General features: G+C 47.5%; 2 protein-coding genes across 8 annotated transcripts in view; one reads left to right on the forward strand and one right to left on the reverse strand.

The window, feature by feature from the left end:
- nlgn1 (neuroligin 1) overlaps window positions 1-23,624 on the reverse strand; it is an 890,004-nt gene that overhangs the window by 814,883 nt on the left and 51,497 nt on the right. The window lies entirely within an intron of this gene.
- LOC140389825 (small ribosomal subunit protein uS10-like) lies at window positions 15,418-15,951 on the forward strand. Its single transcript, XM_072474378.1, has one exon. It carries the CDS (start codon window positions 15,541-15,543, stop codon window positions 15,898-15,900), a length of 360 nt encoding a protein of 119 aa, XP_072330479.1. The 5' UTR covers window positions 15,418-15,540; the 3' UTR covers window positions 15,901-15,951.

The following is a 23,624-nucleotide window of genomic DNA, read 5'->3' on the forward strand; positions in this document are numbered from 1 at the left end:
GCCCGGGTTTATGATGATGGTGGATAGGAAATGCGGGGGAGTGAGAGACCCCCCCCGGTCAGACTAGTAACGTGGAACATGAGGTGGTTAGGGGGCCGGTGAAGAGGTTGAGGGTTTTTACACATTTAAAGCGCTTAAAGGCTGACATGGTGATGCTGCAGGAGAATCACCTGAGGGTGAAAGATCAGGCGAGGTTTCAGAAGGGTTGGATGAGTCAAGTTTTCCATTTGGGGTTCGATAGCTGGGCTCTGGGGTAGAGGTATTGATGGGCAAGAGAGTGAGGTTTCAGATGGAGAAGGTGGTGACGGACCATGGAGCACGTACAATATAGTGACGGAGGTGTTAGAGGGGAGGTTGGTGGCGCTGGCGAGGGTATATTGCCCCAACTGGGATGAAGTGTGGTTTGTGAAGAGATGCTGGGTGTCATTTTGGATTTGGATACCCACAGGTTAATGGTGCGGGGGGAATTGGAATATGGTGCAGGAGCCGAAGGTGGATAGGTCTTGATGTGACCATCAATTAACTCGAAGACACGTGGAGAAGTAAACCGTGATTTTAATCAGCTTAGAACTGTGCCTACCTGCGACCGGTACAATACTGAAGGCGGCCCCGCAGGTCAGCTGCTCTTATACTTCCTCTAAAGGGGTGGAGCCATGGGCAGAGCCAGTACATGCCCCAACATATCCCCCTGTGGGTGAAGCCACACAATGGCCCACAGGTGGAGCCCACAGGGTTAATAACATAACACAACATAATACAGTGCACTGATGAATTATCAGTAATTGTACATTCACCACATTGACCCCTTGTTTAAAAAATGAAGTCCGGCAGGGTTGACGGGCTCATAGATTCAGTCGGTCCGGTGCCCGGATCATACGTTGCGACCGCCGAAGCACTGGTGTTGCAGCCGCTTCGGGTGGCTGTAGAAGTGGGTCCATAGCAGGCACAGGCGTGGACTCCGGGAGCGGCTCTTCCGGAGCTTCATTCCTGTGGACCGGTGCGGCGGGTGGGAGAGAGCGTGGGAACCATATAGGGGTGGAGGCGCTGAACATGGGAGGTTGGACGGGACATAGTGTGGGGGATGCAGTAGTGGTAGTGGTAGTGGTGGTGGAGCCTGCGGGCGCCAGGTCCCGGAGGGAGACGGTATCTTGCCGGCCATCGGGGTGTTCGACGTACGCATAGTGTGGGTTGGAGTGCAGGAGCTGGACCCTCTCTACCAGGGGGTCAGTCTTATGGCTCCAAACGTGTTTTCGGAGGAGAACTGGATCCGGTGTCATCAGCCAGGGCGGAAGCGAGGCCCCTGAGGTAGCTCCCCTAGGGAAAAGAAACAAGCGGTCATGAGGAGTCTGATTTGTGGCCGTGCAAAGGAGGGACCTAATAGCGTGGAGCGCATCGGGGAGGACCTCCTGCCAGTGAGAAACTGGGAGATTCCTGGACCGTAGGGTCAGTAGGACTGTCTTCCAGACTGTCGCATTCTCCCTCTTCACCTGCCTGTTTCCCCTGGGGTTATAACTGGTAGTCCTGCTCGAGGCGATGCCCTTACTGAGCAGGTACTGACGCAGTTCGTCACTCATGAACGACGAGCCCCTGTCGCTGTAGACATAATTGGGGAAACCAACAGGGTGAAGACACTATGCAGGGCTCTACTGATAGTGGGGGTGGTCATATCAGGGCAGGGGATGGCAAACGGGAAGCGGGAGAACTCATCTATGATGTTAAGGAAGTACGTGTTGCGGTTATTGGAGGGGAGGGGCGCTTTGAGATCGATACTGAGGTGTTCAAAGGGCTGGGATGCCTTTACCGCCTTGATGCAGTTGAAGACCTGGAGGGCCTCGGCTGCCAGTGGAAAGAGGGTGGCATTAAATAGTGGGCAGGCTTTGTTCGCATACTGGGGGACCCACTGGGCGTAATAGGAGAAAAATCAAGGCACCTCTACAGGGCCTTGGGACAGTGATGGAGAGGGAGTTGTAGGAGGGGTCAGGGTCGGGCCCTAGGACCCCGTTTTCCATGACGTAGCCGAGGATGGCTAGCCTGGTTGTGCGGAAAACGCATTTCTCCTTGTTGTAGGTGAGGTTGAGTTTTTGGGCGGATTGGAGAAATCGGTGGAGGTTGGCGTTGTGGTCCTGCTGATCATGGCCGCAGATGGTGACATTGTCCAAGTACGGAAACGTGGCCCGCAGCCCGTACTGGTCCACCATTTGGTCCATCACTCGTTGGAACACCGAAACCCCGTTCGTGAAGCCAAAGGGGACCCGGAGGAAATGGAAAAGGCGGCCGTCTGCCTCAAACGCCGTGTAGTGGCAGTCCTCTGGGCGGATTGGGAGCTGGTGGTATGCAGACTTAAGATCCACCGTGGAGAACACGCAGTAGTGCGTGATCTGATTTACCATGTCTGCAATCCGGGGAAGGGGGTACGCATCGAGTTGCGTAAACTGGTTAATGGTCTGGCTGTAATCAACCACCATCCGGAACTTTTCCCCGGTCTTGATGACCACCACCTGAGCTCTCCAGGGGCTATTGCTGGCCTCTATGACTCTGTCCCGCAAGAGACGCTGGACCTCGGACCTAATGAACGTCCTGTCCTGCATGCTTTACCGCCTGCTTCTGGTGGCTTTGGGCTTGCAATCGGCGGTGAGGTTTGTGAAGGGGGGTTGGGGGGGGGGGGGGGAAGAGTCGATTTTTAGGGTCGCGAGGCTGCATATGGTGAACGGGGGCAGGGGCCCCCCGAACTTAAGAGTTAGGCTCCTGTGGTTGCACTGGAAGTCGAGTCCCAAAAGGTGATGAGCACAGAGGTCTGGGAGCACATATAGTTGAAAATTAGCGTACTCAGTGCCCTGTATCGCTAGGGTTGCAGTAGTGTACCCTTGAATTTGCACCGAGTGCGACCCAGAGGTGAGGGAGATGGTTTGTTGCATCGGGAATGTTGTCCGGGTGAATGAAGCTCTCTGTGCTCCCGGAGTCGAAGAGGCAAGGTGTCTCGTACCCGTTAACCTGGGCGGCCATCATGGCGCTCCAGAGGTGCTTAGGTCGTGACTGGTCCAGGGTGACCGCGCTGAGTTGTGGGTAGCCGGCGGTGTGATCGGAGGTGCTGGGGAGGCCCCGCGATGGCTGTCCGTGTAGGTCGTACGCGTCGAGCGGCGTAGCAGATGCCGGCCAAGATGGCGGCCCCCATGGATCGCACGTGGCCGGCCGCATGGGGGAGGATGGCCAAGATGGTGGCCCCCATGAGTCGCACGTGTTGTGCAGAGGCGGAGGCGGCAGACACGTTGCCACCTTGCGGGGTCTGCGGGCCTGTGAGTCTGTGGATCGGGTCTGTGAGTTTGAGTTCTTAGACCTGGCCAGGCAGACCTTGGCGAAGTGTCCTTTTCGCCCGCAGCTGCTGCAGTTTGCGATGCGGGCCGGGCAGTGCTGCCGGGGGTGTTGAGACTGGCTGCAAAAAAAGCAGGGTAGCCCCCCCATGATGGGCGGGCAGCTGCGCGGCACAGGCCTGGGGTAGTCTCTGGTCGGTGGCCCACGAGGGGGTTGCGTGGTCGGCCGGGAACGCAGTAAGGCTCTGAGAAGCGACCTCCAGAGAGGTAGCCAGTTTTACCATGTCGTCCAGGTCCTGGGCCCCTTTTTCGAGCAGGCGCTGTCTCACATAGTTCGATCAGACCCCTGCCACGTAAACGTTTCGCATGGCGAGCTCGATGTGCTGAATGGCCGTAACGGCCTGGTAGTTACAGTTGCGCGCGAGGGCTTTGAGGTTGCCTAGGTAATCATCTAGCGACTCCCCGGGGCGCTGGCGGCGAGTGGTGAAGACGTGTCACGCGTAGACTTCGTTCACAGGCCGCACGTAGAGGCGTTCGAGTAGTGCGAGGGCCTCTGTATAGGAAGCGGCTTCGTCGAGCAGGACAGAAATGCAATGGTTCACCCGTGCATGGAGGAGGCTCAGCTTCTGTTCATCACTGCAGCCTTGATCAAAGGGGCTGGGATCCTCTGAGCCTGCTCAGGTCGGAGAATCGGCGGTGACGCCGGAAATTCCCGCAGGGCGCTCCGACGCCGGGACGTGATTCTCTAGCGACCAAAGAATCGGCCCCCACGGCGATTCTCCGCGATCGACCGGCCGAGTTCCACCGGCATGGTTCCATTCTGGTTCCACCCAGCGGGAGCTCGGACCGCGGCCGCGTTGGCTGTCCTGGTGGGGGAGGCGGAGGGATCAGACTCCAGGGGGGCCTCCACGACGGCCAGGCCCACGATCGGCGGCTACCGATCAGCGTGTGTGCGCGATCCAGGGGGGGGGCTACTTTCTTCCGGGCCGGGCTGCTGTGTCGCTACGCCATGTCGCACGCTGCCGTTGCGGAAACGGCCACCATGCGTCGGTGCGGAACCGGTCGCCACGCACATGCATCGGTGCGTAAATGGTCGCCGCGCGCATGCATGGATCCGCGCCGGCAGTGCAGGGCTGCGTATCGCTGCCGGAGCTGCACCCCGGCGCCGTGCTGGTCCCCTGAATCGCTGGGCCAAGAGGTCCGTTGACGCGAGTGTGGAACATCCCGGTGTTTACGCCGGTGTCAACACTTAGCCGGGGTTTTGGAGAATCCCGGTCATGATACTTTAACAGCAACAATGTCAACTTGGATTTGAATATCATCCACAATGTAGTGAAATATCCCAAAGTTCTTTTCACAGTAGAGTTACCAGACCAAGTTTGACACTGAGCTTCTTATTTCTTGTAAGGAATGCTTTGTTCACAGAAGTATTCGCGCATTTAGTTAACATTAGGCATTTTGTCATTTATTGTTAATTCTATTGACTCTGCCAATTTTTCTCTGAAGTGAATATTAATGACAAAACAATAGTAAGGGGCTGATTTAAAGGCATTTACATTTTAAGTGTAGTTCATATTTGTGATGTAAGTTTGTGCCAAAACTGGCACATGTGCTATTTTAGCCCAGTTCTGTAAAAAGACAAGTTTAATATTATTTTTGCAGTTTAATTATGTAAAATGTATTTGAGGTATGGAAAGTGGGAAAAAAGTATTCTAATGTACAGGAGTATAGGATCAGCTCTGAAATAATTCCACAGGCATTCGTCTGCTTAATGTGCCTAGCAGAATACTCCAGAACAAGATGCAAGGGCACCTGACTATAATACTACAGTAATATTAGGATAGTTTTAGAAGAGATCATGAATGTGCTGAATAAATGTTCAGACTGCAATACATAATTGAAATGTGCTGAATGCATAAATATGCAGGTACATTGTAGGTTTCCGAGTTCTTTCCAAATAACACTTTCTTGAGTTGGAAATATATTACCATTCCTTCATTGTCATCATATCAAAATCCTGGAATTCCTTCCCGAATAGTACTGTGGGTGTAACTACGTCGACTGAGGCAGTATAAGAAGACTGCTCACCACACCTTATTAACAGTAATTGGGAATAGCCAATAAATAAATGTCGACATCCCATGAACAAATTTTTTTAAAAGCTGGTTTACATGGAGAATACATCTAAGTGTTGCTGAGGCTCTAAAAAGTGGAATTAAAAATTAACAAACCATTGTAAAAATTCTCACACAAACTTTGTTACACCCCTGCTGTACGGAAAGTGATGGGGCTGAAATTCAGTAAGGCCCATTACTGGATGCAGGAATCAGGAAGCCTTTGCCATTGCAAGTAATGCAGGCAGCATACAAATTTAATGCTGCCTGCTCATTTCCATGATAGTGACATGCAGCACAGTGCTAACTGCACTGCCAAGTGGCTGCATGCTAGGCAGGGAGTGCACATTTGTACAAAAACTAACATCAGTTAAAGCTAGGCTGCACGTAAAGCCAGCCTGTGCCTCTCGAGAAGAAGGCACATCTGGCTGCAGCAGCTTATCCAACTTATGGCCTCACTCATGGCTGTGTCAATAATGCCCAGTACCATTTCCTCAAAAGGGGCGAGGTCATTTATCCATGCTTGTCCCCTGCTGGTTCATTGCTGCTCCTTCCTGTTAGAAGTCACCCTGTCCTCCAACAGACGGAGAACAATGTTAACAAGTATGTTACAATTTGTTTTGAGTTTATTCAACTGGCTGGGAATTCGAACAGGAACGGATGTAAACAATGGCGGAGCGGGCCTGAAAGAGGGCATTCTCCAGTGCAGTGCTCTAGGTTTAAGTCCAGGAAGTTGAAAGGAAGAGAGAGGTGCTCCACCAACGGGGGCCAGGAGGCCCTTCAGACACACGCTTCAAAGGCAATTGAGCAGATAGACACATACATCAACGCCAGGAGTAACAATCAAGGCAGTAACTTGACCAGTCACTTGGCTTTTACATTCCATCAGAGTTCTGGAAGCAGTTCACATGCTTGACTCCTCTTAGGATTTTTTTGCTCTAATGGCTTCCTGATCTTGCTATGCCATGTGCTGGAGCTTCTCTGTTTACTAAGTCTGCAATTTCCACCTCTGGAATTCTTTGTTTTTGCGCAGTTGGGTGGTGAACTCCGGCTTTTTAACCCTTTCCTACAGTTGGATCACTTGTTCAGAGCCACTCTCGCCTGCTGTTGCCTTAGACACTGTACGGTCAGTATTTGGTTTGTTCTAATTGGGACCTTGAGCTGATGAAACAGAGAACTGTAAGGACCCCCATTCATTCAACTGGTGAAAATGGGTTCGAGTTATTTTGATCCAGTTCTCGGTTCCATGCTGTGTGAGATTACCAGAGGTCACAGCTCATTTATTCTGAAACATGCAGTATGAAACTTGCAACTGAAGCTATCACAACAAATTAAAAAAACAAGGGCTGGGTTCTTTGTTGAGATTCTTCGTTATGCCGGCAGGACAGCCACGCCCGGGGATTTCACGATGGCGTGGAGCTGCCCACAATGGTAAATCCAATTGGTCAGCTGGCGGAACGGAGAACCCCGCTACCGGCGGGGGTGCTGGTGCGGCGGGGTGGAGAATCCCTCCCAGATTGCACAATTAAAGCTACATAATCAAAACATGCATGATTCAATCAATCAACCAATTATATTACCGACCTCTTTTAAGACAATAATATTAAATTAATTGACTTTCATTGATTTGTTAGTATCAGGTTAAAAATGAAGTAAATCTAATTCTAACCACCCCTAAGCCACCTACAGCATGCAAACAGAAATGCATGTTGCATTTTTGACAGACTTTCCATAGAACCTGCCATTACTGAGAGTCCAGACCTAGCATTGCACAGGGCTTCTCGCAGAACTTGGACTCTTCTCATCCAATGTGCAAATGGTGGGCAACTTCATGAAGCCACTTGCAGACTTAGCTGTAATGCAGCCTGTGCTGGCCAATATCACAACAGGCTGAAGTCAAGCAATGTCAGATTGCTGCACTGGAAACTCAGACTAAGATTATGAATTCTCTGCTTATTGCCACCATTTGTACTCACAGGGGCTTGCAGGGTCTCTCAGAAGTCCAGCCATCTGTGCTCCAGCAGATTGCTAGGATTGCTGAGGCGCTACTCTGAGAAAGTGCCAAGTCTCAGGATGACATAATGCGTACTTTCACCAATGCCACTCCTCCAGTGCCTGTTGTTACCTACCAGTCAGTCAGCCCAGAAGGCTGCTGCCAGTGCCTGTCATGATATGTCGACATGCAGATAATGATACACAGACAGGCACAGGCAGGCAGCTAATGAACACAGAGAACAGGACATGACCAATGAGCAGGCGGGACACTCGGGGGTGGTAAAATTGATCTTTCACAGGTAGATTTACAAACGAATATGGCTGCAAAGTCATCGTTGCTACTCACCATTGTGATGTATAAAGGTCTGTTTCATTAGAGAAGACTTGTTTATGGAATAACATCTGGTCCTGCTCTTTTTCAGAGGTCCATGGATCAAATTCCACATTTGGATAAATGGAATGTAATATTATTTAGATGACATCCTCATCACCGTTTGAGGTTAGCAGGAAAACTTGAAGAACTTGGAAGCTACTCTGAAGCATCTACAGAGCCATAATCTTCGAGTTAAGAGAAAAAGTGTGGCTTTTTCAAGATATCCAAAAATTACCTGGGTCATATCATCGATAAAGTTGCTTACATAAGGAGCTGATGAAGATGGCAGCAATCTGAGAAGCACCATGTCCTCAAAATGTAACACAATTAAGGTTGATTTTGGATTGATAATGCATTATGGGCAATTTCTTGCCGAACTTAGCAACACGATTGAAGCCTATACGCACCTTGTTATACACCAAACAGGTATGGCAGAAGAATGCAAAAGTACATACAATGAGGTAAAAGATGCCTTACAGAAGCCAGCTACTGGTTCATTAGAATCCCAAATTGAAGTTACAACTTGCTTGCAATGTGTCACACTGTGGGGTTGGAGCAGTTGTCTCAGACTGAATGCCTTCATAGAACATAGAACATTACAGCGCAGTACAGGCCCTTCAGCCCTCGATGTTGCGCCGACCTGTGAAACCACTCTAAAGCCCATCTACACTATTCCCTTATCGTCCATATGTCTATCCAATGACCATTTGAATGCCCTTAGTGTTGGCGAGTCCACGACCGTTGCAGGCAGGGCATTCCACGCCCTTAGTACTCTCTGAGTAAAGAACCTGCCTCTGACATCTGTCTTATATCTATCTCCAGTCAATTTGAAGGTATGCCCCCTCATGCTACGCATCACCATCCGAGGAAACAGGCTCTCACTGTCCACCCTATCCAATCCTCTGATCATCTTGTATACCTCAATTAAGTCACCTCTTAACCTTCTTCTCTCGAATGAAAACAGCCTCAAGTCCCTCAGCCTTTCCTCATAAGATCTTCCCTCCATACCAGGCAACATTCTGGTAAATCTCCTCTGCACCCTTTCCAATGCTTCCTCATCCTTCCTATAATGCGGCGACCAGAATTGCACGCAATACTCCAAATGCGGCCGCACCAGAGTTTTGTACTGCTGCAACATGACCTCATGGCTCCGAAACTCAATCTCTCTACCAATAAAAGCTAACACAGCGTACGCCTTCTTAACAACCCTCTCAACCTGGGTGACAACTTTCAGGGATCCATGTACATGGACACCGAGATCTCTTTGCTCATCCATACTGCCAAGAATCTTACCATTAGCCCAGTACTCTGTCTTCCTGTTATTCCTTCCAAAATGAATCAACGCACACTTTTCTGCATTAAACTCCATTTGCCACCTCTCAGCCCAGCTCTGCAGTTTACCTATATCCCTCTGTAACTTGTAACATCCTTCTGCACTGTCCTCAACTGCACCGACTTTAGTGTCATCTGCAAATTTACTCACCCATCCTTATAAGCCCTCCTCCAGGTCATTTATAAAAATGACAAACAGCAGTGGCCCCAAAACAGATCCTTGTGGTACACCACTAGTAACTGGACTCCAGTCTGAACATTTCCCATCAACCACCACCCTTTGTCTTCTTCCAGCTAGCCAATTTCTGATCCAAACTGCTAAATGACCCTGAATCCCATGCCTCCGTATTTTCTGCAGTAGCCTACCGTGGGGAACCTTATCAAACGCTTTACTGAAATCCATATACACCACATCAACTGCTTTACCCTCATCCACCTGTTTGGTCACCTTCTCAAAGAACGCAATAAGATTTGTGAGGCACGACCTACCCTTCACAAAACCGTGTTGACTATCTCTAATCAAATTATTCCTTTCCAGATGATTATACATCCTATCTCTTATAAACCTTTCCAAGATTTTGCCCACAACAGAAGTAAGGCCCACTGGTCTATAGTTACCGGGGTTGTCTCTACTCCCCTTCTTGAACAAGGGCACAACATTTACTATCTTCCAGTCTTCTGGCATGATTACTGTAGACAAAGATGACTTAAAGATCAAAGCCAAAGGCTCAGCAATTTCCTCGCTAGCTTCCCAGAGAATCCTAGGATAAATCCCATCTGGCCCAGGGGACTTATCTATTTTCACACTTTCCAGAATTGCTAACACCTCCTTCTTATGAACATCAAGCCCTTCTAGTCTACTAGCCTGAATCTCAGTATTCTCCTCGACAACATTGTCTTTTTCCTGTGTGAAAATTGACGAAAAATATTAATTTAGCACCTCTCCTATCCCCTCGGACTCCAAGCACAACTTCCCGCTACTGTCCTTGACTGGCCCTACTCTTACCCTAGTCATTCGTTTATTCCTGACATATCTATAGAAAGCTTTCGGGTTATCCTTGATCCTACCTGCCAAAGACTTCTAATGTCCCCTCCTGGCTCTTCTTAGCTCTCTCTTTAGGTCCTTCCGAGCTAACTTGTAACTCTCGAGCACCCTAACTGAACCTTCATGTCTCATCTTTACATAAGCCTCCTTCTTCCTCTTGACAAGTGTTTTGACTGCTTTAGTAAACCACGGTTCCCTTGCTCGACCACTTCCTCCCTGCCTGACAGGTACATATTATCAAGGACACGCAGTAGCTGTTCCTTGAACAAGCTCCACATTTCCATTGTGCCCATCCCCTGCAGTTCTCCTCTCCATCCGATGCATCCTAGGTCTTGCCTCATCGCATCATAATTGCCTTTCCCCCAGATATAACTCTTGCCCTACGGTATATACCTATCCCTTTCCATCACTAAAGTAAACGCAATGGAATTGTGGTCACTATCACCAAAATGCTCACCTACTTCCAAATCTAACACCTGTCCTGGTTCATTACCCAGTACCAAATCCAATATGGCCTCGCCTCTCGTTGGCCTATCTACATACTGTGTCAGGAAACCCTCCTGCACACATTGGACAAAAACCAACCCATCTAAAGTACTCGAACTATCGCGTTTCCAGTCAATATTTGGAAAGTTAAAGTCCCCATAACAACAACCCTGTTGCTTTCGCTCCTATCCAGAATCATTGCAATCCTTTCCTCTACATCTCTGGAACTTTTCGGAGGCCTATAGAAATCCCCGAACAGGGTGACATCTCCTTTCCTGTTTCTCACCTCAGCCCATACTACCTCAGTAGACGAGTCCTCATCAAACGTCCTTTCTGCCACCGTAATACTGTCCTTGACTAACAATGCCACCTCTCCCCCGCTTTTACCACCTTCCCTGAGCTTACTGAAATATCTAAACCCCGGCACCTGCAACAACCATTCCTGTCCCTGCTCTATCCATGTCTCCGAAATGGCCACAACATCGAAGTCCCAGGTACCAACCCATGCCGCAAGTTCACCCACCTTATTCCGGATACTCCTGGCATTGAAGAAGACACACTTTAAACCACCTTCCTGCCTGCCAGTACACTCCTGCAACTTTAAAACCTTATTCATGACTTCACGACTCTCAACCTCCTGTATACTGGAGCTACAATTCAGGTTCCCAAGCCCCTGCTGTACTAGTTTGAACCCTCCTGAAGAGCATTAGTAAATTTCCCCCCCAGGATATTTGTACCCCTCTGGTCCAGGTGTAGACCATCCTGTTTGTAGAGGTCCCACCGACCCCAGAATGAGCCCCAATTATCCAGAAATCTGAAACCCTCCCTCCTGCACCATCCCTGTAGCCACGTGTTCAACTCCTCGCTGTCCCTATTCCTCATCTCGCTGTCACGTGGCACAGGTAACAACCCAGAGATAATAACTCTGTTGTCCTAGATCTAAGTTTCCACCCTAACTCCCTGAATTCCTGCCTTACATCCCTATCCCTTTTCCTACCAGCTCCCTACCATCCCACAACAAATGGATTGGTCAAAAATGCTGTTCAATCATTGGAGCACTCCATCAAGGCATTGAAGGACCAACGTACATTGGCAAGAAGAGTGAACAAATTCTTAATGTCTTACCAGAACACTGCACCCGCAATGATACAGAGTTCACTGGCGATGCTGCTGTTCAAAAAGAAAATGTGAACACAATTCGATTTGTTAATTCCGCCTGATGCTTCAGAGATTGTCAAATGACAATAACAAGCACAAATTACTAGGAGGGAGAAAATCTCTAAAAAGCGAGTATTCAATCAGGGAGATCTAGTGCTAGCCAGAAGCTACACCATCAGCGAGAAATGGGTACCTGCTGCGATCCTAGCAAAGACAGGTCCAATATCATACACGATACAGATGTCATGCTGATCAGCTCCCAGCTTCACAAAGTAAAGAAGTACTTATCTTGGAATATTTAAACAGCTATTCTTCGGAACAATGATCAAATACAGAGAGAAGTTCAGATTCTATTTCATTGGGCTTTCTAATACTTATAGTGATGAATACTGGAGTAACTTCCCAGGAAGTACCACCGACTGAAGGAATAGAGGATACTTCCAAGGTCTCAAAAAGCCAAGTTCCAGAAAGTCGAATTCAGCCAAAAAGGGATAGACATCCACTTGAGAGACTGTCTTATTGAGTTGTGTGTGTGTATATATATAAGTGGGTCTGTTGTATAAATGTTAGTTGTTGTCATTTCATTTCATTCATTATACTAAAGAAGTAAAGGGGGAGGGGTGTTATCTATCAGAGAATACATCCCTGCTGGTGAAGTATCATGTGATGTGTACATAGAACATAGAACATAGAAAATACAGCACAGAACAGGCCCTTCGGCCCACGATGTTGTGCCGAACCTTTGTCCTAGATTAATCATAGATTATCATTGAATTTACAGTGCAGAAGGAGGCCATTCGGCCCTTTGAGTCTGCACCAGCTCTTGGAAAGAGCACCCTACCCAAACTCAACACCTCCACCCAACACCAAGGGCAATTTGGACATTAAGGGCAATTTATCATTAGCCAATTCACCCAACCCGCACATCTTTGGACTGTGGGAGGAAACCGGAGCACCCGGAGGAAACCCACGCAGACACGGGGAGGACGTGCAGACTCCGCACAGACAATGACCCAAGCCGGAATCGAACCTGGGACCATGGATCTGTGAAGCAATTGTGCTATCCACAATGCTACCGTGCTGCCCTTAAGAACAAATAAATCTACACTATATCATTTTCCCGTAATCCATGTACCTATCCAACAGCTGCTTGAAGGTCCCTAATGTTTCCGACTCAACTACTTCCACAGGCAGTGCATTCCATGCCCCCACCACTCTCTGGGTAAAGAACCGACCTCTGATATCCCTCCTATATCTTCCACCTTTCACCTTAAATTTATGTCCCTTTGTAATGGTGTGTTCCACCTGGGGAAAAAGTCTCTGACTGTCTACTCTATCTATTCCCCTGATCATCTTATAAACCTCTATCAAGTCGCCTCTCATCCTTCTCCGCTCTAATGAGAAAAGGCCTAGCACCCTCAACCTTTCCTCGTAAGACCTACTCTCCATTCCAGGCAACATCCTGGTAAATCTTCTTTGCACCTTTTCCAGAGCTTCCACATCCTTCCTAAAATGAGGCGACCAGAACTGTACACAGTACTCCAAATGTGGCCTTACCAAAGTTTTGTACAGCTGCATCATCACCTCACGGCTCTTAAATTCAATCCCTCTGTTAATGAACGCGAGCACACCATAGGCCTTCTTCACAGCTCTATCCACTTGAGTGGCAACTTTCAAAGATGTATGAACATAGACCCCAAGGTCTCTCTGCTCCTCCACAATGCCAAGAACTCTACCGTTAACCCTGTATTCCGCATTCATATTTGTCCTTCCAAAATGGACAACCTCACACTTTTCAGGGTTAAACTCCATCTGCCACTTCTCAGCCCAGCTCTGCATCCTATCTATGTCTCTTTGCAGCCGACAACAGCCCTCCTTACTATCCACAACTCCACCAATCTTCGTATCGTCTGCAAATTTACTGATCCACCCTTCAACTCCCTCATCCAAGTCATTAATGAAAATCACAAACAGCAGAGGACCCAGAACTGATCCCTGCGGTACACCACTGGTAACTGGGATCCAGGCTGAATATTTGCCATCCACCACCACTCTCTGACTTCTATCGGTTAGCCAGTTCGTTATCCAACTGGTCAAATTTCCCACTATCCCATGCCTCCTTACTTTGTGCATAAGCCTACCATGGGGAACTTTATCAAATGCCTTACTAAAATCCATGTACACTACATCCACTGCTTTACCTTCATCCACATGCTTGGTCACCCAAGTAGTGACGCCAACAGAAGTGTTTTGCTCATGCTTTCAGTTTTCTACCTTGCATTGTATAAGCAACATCTCTAAATAAACCTCTCATCATGTTTGAAAGAATCCAGAGTGTGGGACCTCCATTCCTTTTCTCTTTGCAGTTAACTAAGAGATATAACAGCTAGTAAGCTCTTTTATTTCCAACTGCTGTACGATAGTGTGTGGATATAACGGATGGGTATAACAAGGCCACGGAATTGCTGCCTTATTAACTTTGGACATTCAATATGACTGCAAGTCAAAGAATTCCAGAGCTGACTGACCTTCCAGGTGTTGCGTTCAGTAATGCTGGAGGGAAATAATGCCTCAAGTATTTTTTTTAAAAGTGTGAAAGAAACCTATTACAAAATAAAATTCAATAAAATAAGGATTACTTAAACTGACTATAATATATTATCTTCAAACTCATACTGAAATTATAAGCTTATTCTTCATCCAAGTGGTTATCCCCATAAAACAATGATGAAGTAATGAATCCCTGCACCATGGGCGCAACTCAGCTGACAAAAGTTAAAGTCCATTTTGGGTGCGTTTAGCGAGGTGTTTCACGGTGGTTGCAGCACCGAGATTCACCCCGCTATTCATTGGCTCTGCCGGTTTTCTGGGCCTCGGGGAGTTTCTCCCCGCTGAGGCAGTCATCCTGCACTGGCATGCTGATGTCACCAGCAGAACCAACTCCTCTCAAATTGGGTGCCATTTTGGAAGGCTGCCCTGATCTCTCAACCCTCTCTTCACCCCACCAATCTATTATGGGGCCCTCAAACCACCTCCCCCTCACCCCTGCTCTTATGGACAAAGCCTCCGGAGCCCGACCCCTGGCACTGCCAATGTGGCACCTGAGTACCTTGGCACTGCCGGTCTAGCACCTTGACAGTGCTGGGCTGGCAGTGCCAAGTTTCTCAGGTGCCAGCAGGAATGCCAGGGTACCACCCTGCCCTATTCCCAACCATCTTAGGTCTCTAATGGCCTGTTACACCTGGTACATGTTTGGGAAAACCAATGCTAAACAGCACCCTGGTGTGGTCTAACAGGCACGGCTGTTGACTCCCGGGTGCCTGTACATATGGCACCTGGGAATTTAAATGCGCCTAATGGATCATTTAAATATGCAGATCTAGATCTCGCCCTCACAGGTCGCGCCAGGTGGAGTGAGTTGGGTGACTTCGATCGGCCTGGTGTGGAGACCGATTTGGGGCTCTCATACGTTTCACCCGGATCTGCGCTAGGCGCCACAAGGTCACAGAATTGCTACCCATATTATTTCATTTAAAAATAAAAAAGAGGGATATTCTGTTGTCCAACAGATTGACAGAGTCTTCAACCATAATCCAGCAGGCTCTTCCAGTTGTGATTGCGGCCTAAGTGCAGGTTGGCAGGCTCTGTACGCTCCTGGCTCACCGCTGTTCGTTCACTTTCAGAGTCTCAAGCGAAGAAGTCGATGGATAAGTCGGTCAGGAAGTTACCATGGCATTTAAAGATCCTGGCAAAGCACCTGTCGAACAGGAGGTCGCAATTCACCGAATTAGAATTACCTTGACCAGCCGGAATGTAAAATCACTTGAGAAGGTTTGTGCTGATCTAATTTGTGGTGCCAAAGAGAAGAATCTGAAGGTCAAGGGACCTGTTCGCATGCCCACCAAGACTCTGCGTATCACAACAAGAAAGACTCCTTGTGGTGAAGGTTCCAAAACCTGGGATCGCTTCCAAATGAGGAACCACAAGCATCTGATTGATTTACACAGTCCATCTGAAATTGTGAAACAGATCACCTCCATCAGTATCGAGCCTGGTGTGGAAGTGGAAGTTACAATTGCTGATGCCTAAATGTCTATGGAAATAAGTACAATAAAATAAATTTAAAATCCAAAAAAAAAATCCAGCAGGTCTGGATTAAATTGCCACTGGTGTTATCCATCGTCATTGCTCTATTTAGTATTCCGGTGCAAAAATATAATGTTCAATTTAGTTGGCATGTCTTATCTTTGATGAATTTCTGTCCTGCCTTGTTCCTTAAAGTTTTCATTCAATTACAGAAGCAAAAATATATCTTGTTTAATATCTGAAATAGCATTTCCATTTCCTGGGGGCTATGTCAAGACTAACAGTGCATGTACCTTATAACCTGCATAGCTTTTAGAAGGTTGGCATAATTGACAGTGAGATTCATCCTTAATGTCAAGTTATTAGAGTGGAATTGCTGATCCAAAAACAATAGCAAAAATAATAAAAGGCTTTCAATTTGCATACAGTTTTTCATAATAGTTCCCAATTTTGGCCATGTGTGATTAATGGAAATGTCAGGGGAGGTAGTCTGCCAGCCACTACTGGATGGTAGGAATGGCTGAAAAAATGAAGGGAGTTGACCTCCGGTGGTGGCCATGGTGTGAGTGGTCGCACATCTGGCTGCTCCCGCTTGAAGCAGTTTTGGTGGTCCTTTTCCCCGATTAACGGGCAGATGGTTTGAAGGAAAAAGGTGCAGGAGTGGTGGAGGAAGAGATAAATGGATTCATGGACCAGAAGTGGTTTTAGAAGAAAGGAGCTGCTTGAGCAAGAAAATCTGCTGGTGACACAGGGAAAGATGGCGGAGAGTAAGGGGTCGGCCCGGTTATATTACTTTGATTGTAATACGTTGTTATTCTTTTGCTTACTTCCAGAATGGTCTGTTGATTGTAGTTCACTAAAACTATCAGTCTTCAAATTAAGCAAATAACATTTATTGAATAATGACTATAAATATCTATGAGTTTGTTCACTCTTCTACAACTATAACTGAGAATTAAGTAAATAAGAAGTAGAAATAATGTTTAACTACATGTGCCAACTAAGCTATATCTGTAATACTCTGCTCACTCGTCACTCCTGAGACGAAGAGGCGGGAATCTCCTCTGAGTGCAGTTTATATTCATGGATCTGGTGCTGCCACTAAGTGGTTGTCTAGCACTATAATACAGATGTTAATCCTTTACATACCAGCAGATATACAGATCACTACAGGCCCTACCAGCCCAATGGTCGATGGAGCAGCTGGTGGACGTTTTGAATGAAGAGTTCGGCCAACAGAGATGGGAAGCTCTGGAGAACCTGGCGAAGACAGTAGACCCGCTGAAAGCGGGGATTGACCGGGTAGAACTGAGGTTGGAGGCCCAAAGTCCAGTGATACAGAAGGTGGAGTAGGCAGTGTGGGTGCATGAGGAGCAGCTTACTTCTTTGGCGGCCGAAATCGGGATGTTGAGGGATATCCAGAAGCGTCTCCAGGAGAAAGTGGAAGATCAGGAGAACCGCTCCCGGAGACAGAATTTGTGGATTGTGGGGTTGCCAGAGGGAATCGAGGGAGTGGACGCTGGCTCTTATGTAGCCAAAATACTGGATAAGCTGTTGGGGGAGGGGACCTTCGACTGGCCCCTGGAGGTGGATTGGGTGCACAGGGGGCTGGCTGATGAGGAAGCCACAGGGGAACGAGCCGTCGAGGGCGATGGTGGTGAGGTTACACCGATTCCTTGATAAGGAAAAGATCTTGAGATGGGCCAGACAGACGAGGAGATTTACCTGGGTGGGTAATGAGCTCCAGGCATATCAGGACCTGGGTGCGAAACTGGAGAGCGGGTTTCAACCAGGTTCAGTCTGCCCTCTTTAAGAAAAGGGTGAAGTTCAGAATGTAGTACCCGGCCCGCCTCTGGGTGACCTACAATAGTCGCGAGTATTACTTTGGACCACTCGAGGAGGCGATGGAGTTTGCTAGAGACAATGGACTGGCAGGAGAAGGAGGACATTGAACTTTGGGGAGGTTTTTTTTCTACTATTACTGTTGTTATCTTGCGGTTTCCCTGGGTGGGGGGTGGTGGTGCGGTCGCTGAGATGGTGGAGGGTCATGGTGGGTGAGTGCGCCCATTTTTTCTGTCTGTTATTCTCCATTTTGTCTTTCTTTCTTATTGTGATTGCGGTTGGCGCCATGGGAGACTGTGAGCGGGGGGGGGGGGGGAATCAGCGAGGGGTAGGATGTTCAGCGCCATGGGCGGGGGCTGCCAGGCTAGCTAGGCAGGCTAATTCACAGGAGCGCAATAGGGGGTGAGCAGGTGATTAGTGTGTTAAGGAGGGTTGGGATTGTTGTATTCTTTGGGGGGGGGGGGGTCTGCTGACGGGTGGGGCTGTTGAAGTACGATAGGAGGGGGCCAATGACGGCCATCCAAAGGCGGGCCTGGAGGTTTGAATGACACGGGCTGCTTGATCGGTGAGGGGAGGGGGGGCGGAGTGTTGTTGTCCCCTGACCAGGCTGATCACATGGAATGTGAGAGGATTAAATTGGACGGTCAAGAGATCCTGCGAGTTCGCACATTTGAAGAGCTTAAAGGCAGATGTGGCATTCTTGCAGGAAACACACCTGAAGATAGGGGGTCAAACCAGGCTAAAGAACGGGTGGGTAGGTCAGGTCTTCCTATCAAGATTAGCCTAATAAATAAGCAGATAGCGTTTGAGGTGAGCAATATAGTAGCAGGGGAAGGTTCATGATGGTGTGTCGGAAAGTGGAGGGATGCCGGTGGTCCGAGTGAACGTTTGGGACAATGTTGAATTCATGAGCGGGTGCTAGAGAAGATCCCGTATCTGGATGCACCACAGACTGATAATGGGGGGGATTTTAATACGGTTCTTGAGCCGAAATTGGATCGGTCGAATCCACAGTCAGGGAGGGTATCGGTGGTGGTGATGGAATTGAAAGGGTTTATGGAGCACATGGGAGAAGTGGATCCATGGACGTTTGGAAGGCCGAGGACAAAGGAATTTTCATTCTTCTCCCATGTACATAGGGTATACTCCCAGATTGACTACTTCATGATGTAGAGGACTTTGTTGGTGGGTGGTCGGCTCAGAGTACTCGGCGATAGTGGTCTCGGACCACGCACCGCCTTGAGTGGACCTGCAAGTGAATCGGGGGGGGGGGGGGGGGGGGGGGGGGTCCCAGCGCTCTCAGTGGAGGTTAGATGTGGGATTATTAGCAGATGAGGAGGTTTGTGGGGCTACTATTTGGGGGTATGTGGAGCTGAATGATATGGGTGAGGTCTTGACCGCAATGCTATGGGAGGTGCTGAAGGCAGTGGTCAGGTGAATGTTGTTATCAATAATGGCTCATAAGGACAAGACGGAGCGGGCTGAGATGTTGAGGTTGGTGCACAAGATCGTGCAGGTTGACAGGACATATTCGGAGGCCCCGGAGGCTGAGCTGCTGAAAGAGCGGCAGAAACCACAGATGGAGTTTCGACTGGTGTCTACGGGTAAGGCAGTAGGGCAGCTACGGGTAAGGCAGTAGGGCAGAAGGCTAGGGGAGCAGTCTATGAATATGGGTAAGGGGCTGGTTTAGCACAATGGGCTAAACAGCTGGCTTGTAATGCAGAACAAGACCAGCAACGCGGGTTCTATTCCCGCACCGGCCTCCCCGAATAGGTGCCGGAATGTGGTGACTATGGGCTTTTCACAGTAACTTCACTGAAGCCTACTTGTGACAATAATCGATTATTATTATTATTATTATTATTAAAAGGCAAGTAGGATGTTGGCACACCAATTGAGGAAGCAGGAGGCAGCTAGAGAGAGAGATTGGCAAGGTGAAGGATAGGAGGGGAAATATTGTCTTAGACCCAGTGGGGGTGAATGGGGTATTTGAGGACTTTTACAAGAGGCGATATGATTCACCCCGGCTGTGGTGGAGGCAATGAGGTGTTTTTTGAGATGGAGAGGAGTTCCCCAAGGTGGAGAAGCACCTGGTAGAGGGCTGGAAGCATCCATTGGATTGGTGGAGGTGATGGAGGGTATGAGATGCGCAGGTGGGGAAGGCCCTGAACCCTGATAAGCTTCCTGGCAGGCAGAATTTTACAAAATGTTTTCGGGGACCTGGGCTCTCTGCTGGTAAGGACAATAAACCTCGTGTCCTTACAAGTTGCTACCTCCATCTGCTCCCATGCCGGCCCCTCCCCCACTACCCACTTCCTTATCATGGCTATATTTGCTGTCTAGTAATAATTAATCAAATTTGGCAGGGCAAGCCCCTCCCCCCCATCTCCTTGCTCTAGCAACACCATCTTCATCTGGAGTCTGTGTCTTTCACTGTTGTGACTGATCTGGGGTTGAGCTTAGAGCAACAGTTCTGAGCAAAGTGAATTTTTTCCTTTGCGTCAGGACCAAAACTTGCCAAATGCTGGGCACTACCTTAATATGTGCCTTTGACCACATCTTTTACAGAGAAATGCTTTTTCCTGACCTTTAACCTGTTTGTTGGTGTGTGAGGTATTGAAGGAACTTTCCTGCCGTTTTTGGAAGTTTCCCACCCTTTTGGAAAAGGGCAGCAACCGGAGTGCTTTCCTCCAAAAAGACGCCACCATTACTGAGAAACATTTTAGAATGTTGTGCTGCTAGCTCGTGAGCCTGACAAATCTTATCTGTTTGTTCCAAGGACAGCTCCGATTCCCTCAGCAACCGTTCCCTCAGCTTATTTTCATTCACACCAAACACAATTTAGTCACGAATCATGGAAGATTCCAGCGCAGCAAAATGACAGGTTTTTGCTTTTAACTTTAAATCAGAGATGAAATGATCTATGGCCTCGTCTGTAAATGTGATCTAAACATAGCGTTCATAAATTTCATTCTTTCTGGGGGCGCAATGTGCACCAAATCTTTGAATTGTTGCGTTAAAAGTTCCCACCTTCATCACTTGCAAATTGAAACGCATTAAACACAGCAATTGCTTCGGGCCCTGCCGTTGTTAGGAGTATTGCTACCTTATGTGAATCTGATTAATCTCCTAAATTTACTGAAGAAACAGATTAAATTGTTGTTTAAACACATGCAGCTGCTGTCCACGTTACCATGAAATCTAAGACTCATTGGTGGCTTCAACGACTCCATGTAGTTCATTCTTGCAGTTTGAAAAATCTTCAAATCTCTGTGGATGATGTAATAGTATTTTCGCAGTGTTTAATATCATCCCGTCCTGGTATCATGTAATGTTCTTGTCAGATGGCCTGTTTTATATTACAAGAACACTTATAGCTAAAGCTATAGCTATAAACGATTTATTAACATTAACTGTAGGTCAAATATATATAAACAAGGCAGTGGGTTGGCGCAGTGGGTTAGCGCTGCTGCCTCACGGCGCCGAGGTCCCAAGTTCAATCCCGGCTCTGGGTCACTGGCCGTGTTTGCACATTCTCCCAGTGTTTGCTTGGGTTTTGCCCCCACAATCCAAAGATATGCAAGATAGGTGGATTGGCCATGCTAAATTGCCCCTTAACTAGAAAAAATGAATTGGGTACTCTAAAAAAATTGTTTTAATATATACAAACAGCAGATGAATAATAGTATGATCATGCACAAGCAACCTCTCTCCCAGTTCCCTAGTCAGTCTGAGGTCACCTGACTCAAACATTCACTTATATTCTAATGAGACTCCTAGTGGTCAGTCTGTGAATTACAACACAATCAGGATATCACTGCAAACAGAAAAAAATTGTAATTGTTGCCACATTCTTTAGAATCTCACCTGAAAACTAGCTTTGAAATGGATTATCAAGCTTTTAGCGAAGCTATGTGCTCAAGATCACGATTGCAACAAACAACCTTTTTAGACTTTTGATTCCATGACACTTAAAGCTATATACCCAAGTACCAGCGAAATAACTGATTTTGTAATTCGCAAAAAAGTTTAAACATAAAAATCAGATACAAAGTTTTGGTAATATTATGACACAGCATGCTAGTTGGAGTGATACCTATTGCTGCTCAAGAATGTTATGTATAATCTTGTCAAACAAAACCTCCCAAGCAAATTATCACAAAGGTTAGAAATGTCTTCTTCAAATTCACAGCTGTCACCTCGAAGGATGATGCTACTTCCAGCTCCCTTCTTCCTCACTCAATATCAGCCTTTTGACCACAACCACCACCAAATAAATCATCTTCAATTTACATCACAAAAAAAGTGAAAGGTCTTTATTAGACTCACTCACATAGCTAGCTGTTCTGCAGACATGCAAAAGTTTATACGTGATCCATTTTTTCCTTGGCCATTCCCAACCAAAATGCCATCACTGGGACTAGCAAAAAAAATCAGCTCATGTTAGTATTAATGCCGAATTAAATGTCAAGGTTTCCTTCCAACCAACCACTAGGATTTATTCAAAATGTAATTGTTATAGGGTGTTGGATACCGTTCGGTCGGTCTTAATGAAGCCTCCGTAGGATAACTGTATTTATTAACTACAATAACTATGTAGATTTATGTACTATGTACATTTATGCATTAAAAGGTTCGAGCTGGGATCTGTCTCTATTCTTATGCACACAGCTCTGTCCAACATGAGACATACGTACTGTACTCAGTCCGACATGAACCCTATATGTGCCAGACCCTTACACTACAACTCCCCCAAGAACTTTATCCAATGTATTTCAAGTTATTTTAGTTTACCCCATACATTTACATTGTTGTTACTACCCCATTACCCCCTTTCAAGTCTTTGAGTTCATAGGTATCGGTAGTCTGGAGGCCTTATAACCCTACCATATCTTGTTCGCACTGCTGTTGAAGGAGTGATAGACTCTGCCATTGCAGGTAAACTCTGTTGATTTGGAGGTTGTTCTGGAATTTGTGTATGTTCCTCAATGCCTTTCCACTGTACTGTGGGAACAAGCATTCTAAGGATGAGGAGGAGACTCCTCTTTCTCCTGACTGCACCCTTGGGGTTGCCACCCATGTAGGATTGAGGTCAGTCATTGACCTTCCTGATGATAGTACACTCTCTCTCTTTGTCTTCAATCCAGTACTTGTCATCCTTTCACAGTTGTGGCAGGTGTTTGGTACAATACCTTCTGTAGTAGGAGGAGGCCTGCTTATGTCTTTACGACTGCTCTCTTGCTTGCGTGCCCTGATAATCCGTAGTTACGAACTCTGGTATAAAATCTTTCAGCAGGATTGGAAGTTGTTTCCTGCCCATCAGGAGTTCAGATGGGGCCAGCGGCATTGTAACAGGTGCACATGGAGGTTAGCAGTGATATGGGTAAATCATCATTCTTTTTAAGAGGGTTTTTGCAGTATGGACCCCTCTTTTGATATCCCCATTTGACTGTGGTTTCTCAGGGAGCTGGCACAGTGGTGGAAGCCAGACGTAGTGGCAAAGTGCATTAAGTACTCATTTGAAAATTGTGTGCCATTATCGGACACAATCTCGTCTGTGATCACATGGTTTGTTTACATTTCTTTCAGTGTCGTAATTATTGCATCTGTGATAATCATACATAATTGCTTCACCTCAACCCATCTGGAAAAATAGTCCGTTACTATAAGGAATGATGTTGAAAACAAATATCTCAATGCCCAGCCTCTTCCATGGCCGGTATGGAGCTGTGTGGGATGATGGGCTCTCTTTGGTCCTGCCTGTGCAGCACGCATCTGTCAGTTTGCTATGGATTCCTCAATTGTCCTGAAAATGCCTGTTCAGCAGACAGCAGACAGGCCCCACACCCTGTACTTGGTAATGCTCAAGTGGCGTTGGTGAATCT

This window comes from Scyliorhinus torazame, chromosome 14, assembly GCF_047496885.1.
Source record: "Scyliorhinus torazame isolate Kashiwa2021f chromosome 14, sScyTor2.1, whole genome shotgun sequence".
NCBI lineage: Eukaryota > Metazoa > Chordata > Chondrichthyes > Carcharhiniformes > Scyliorhinidae > Scyliorhinus > Scyliorhinus torazame.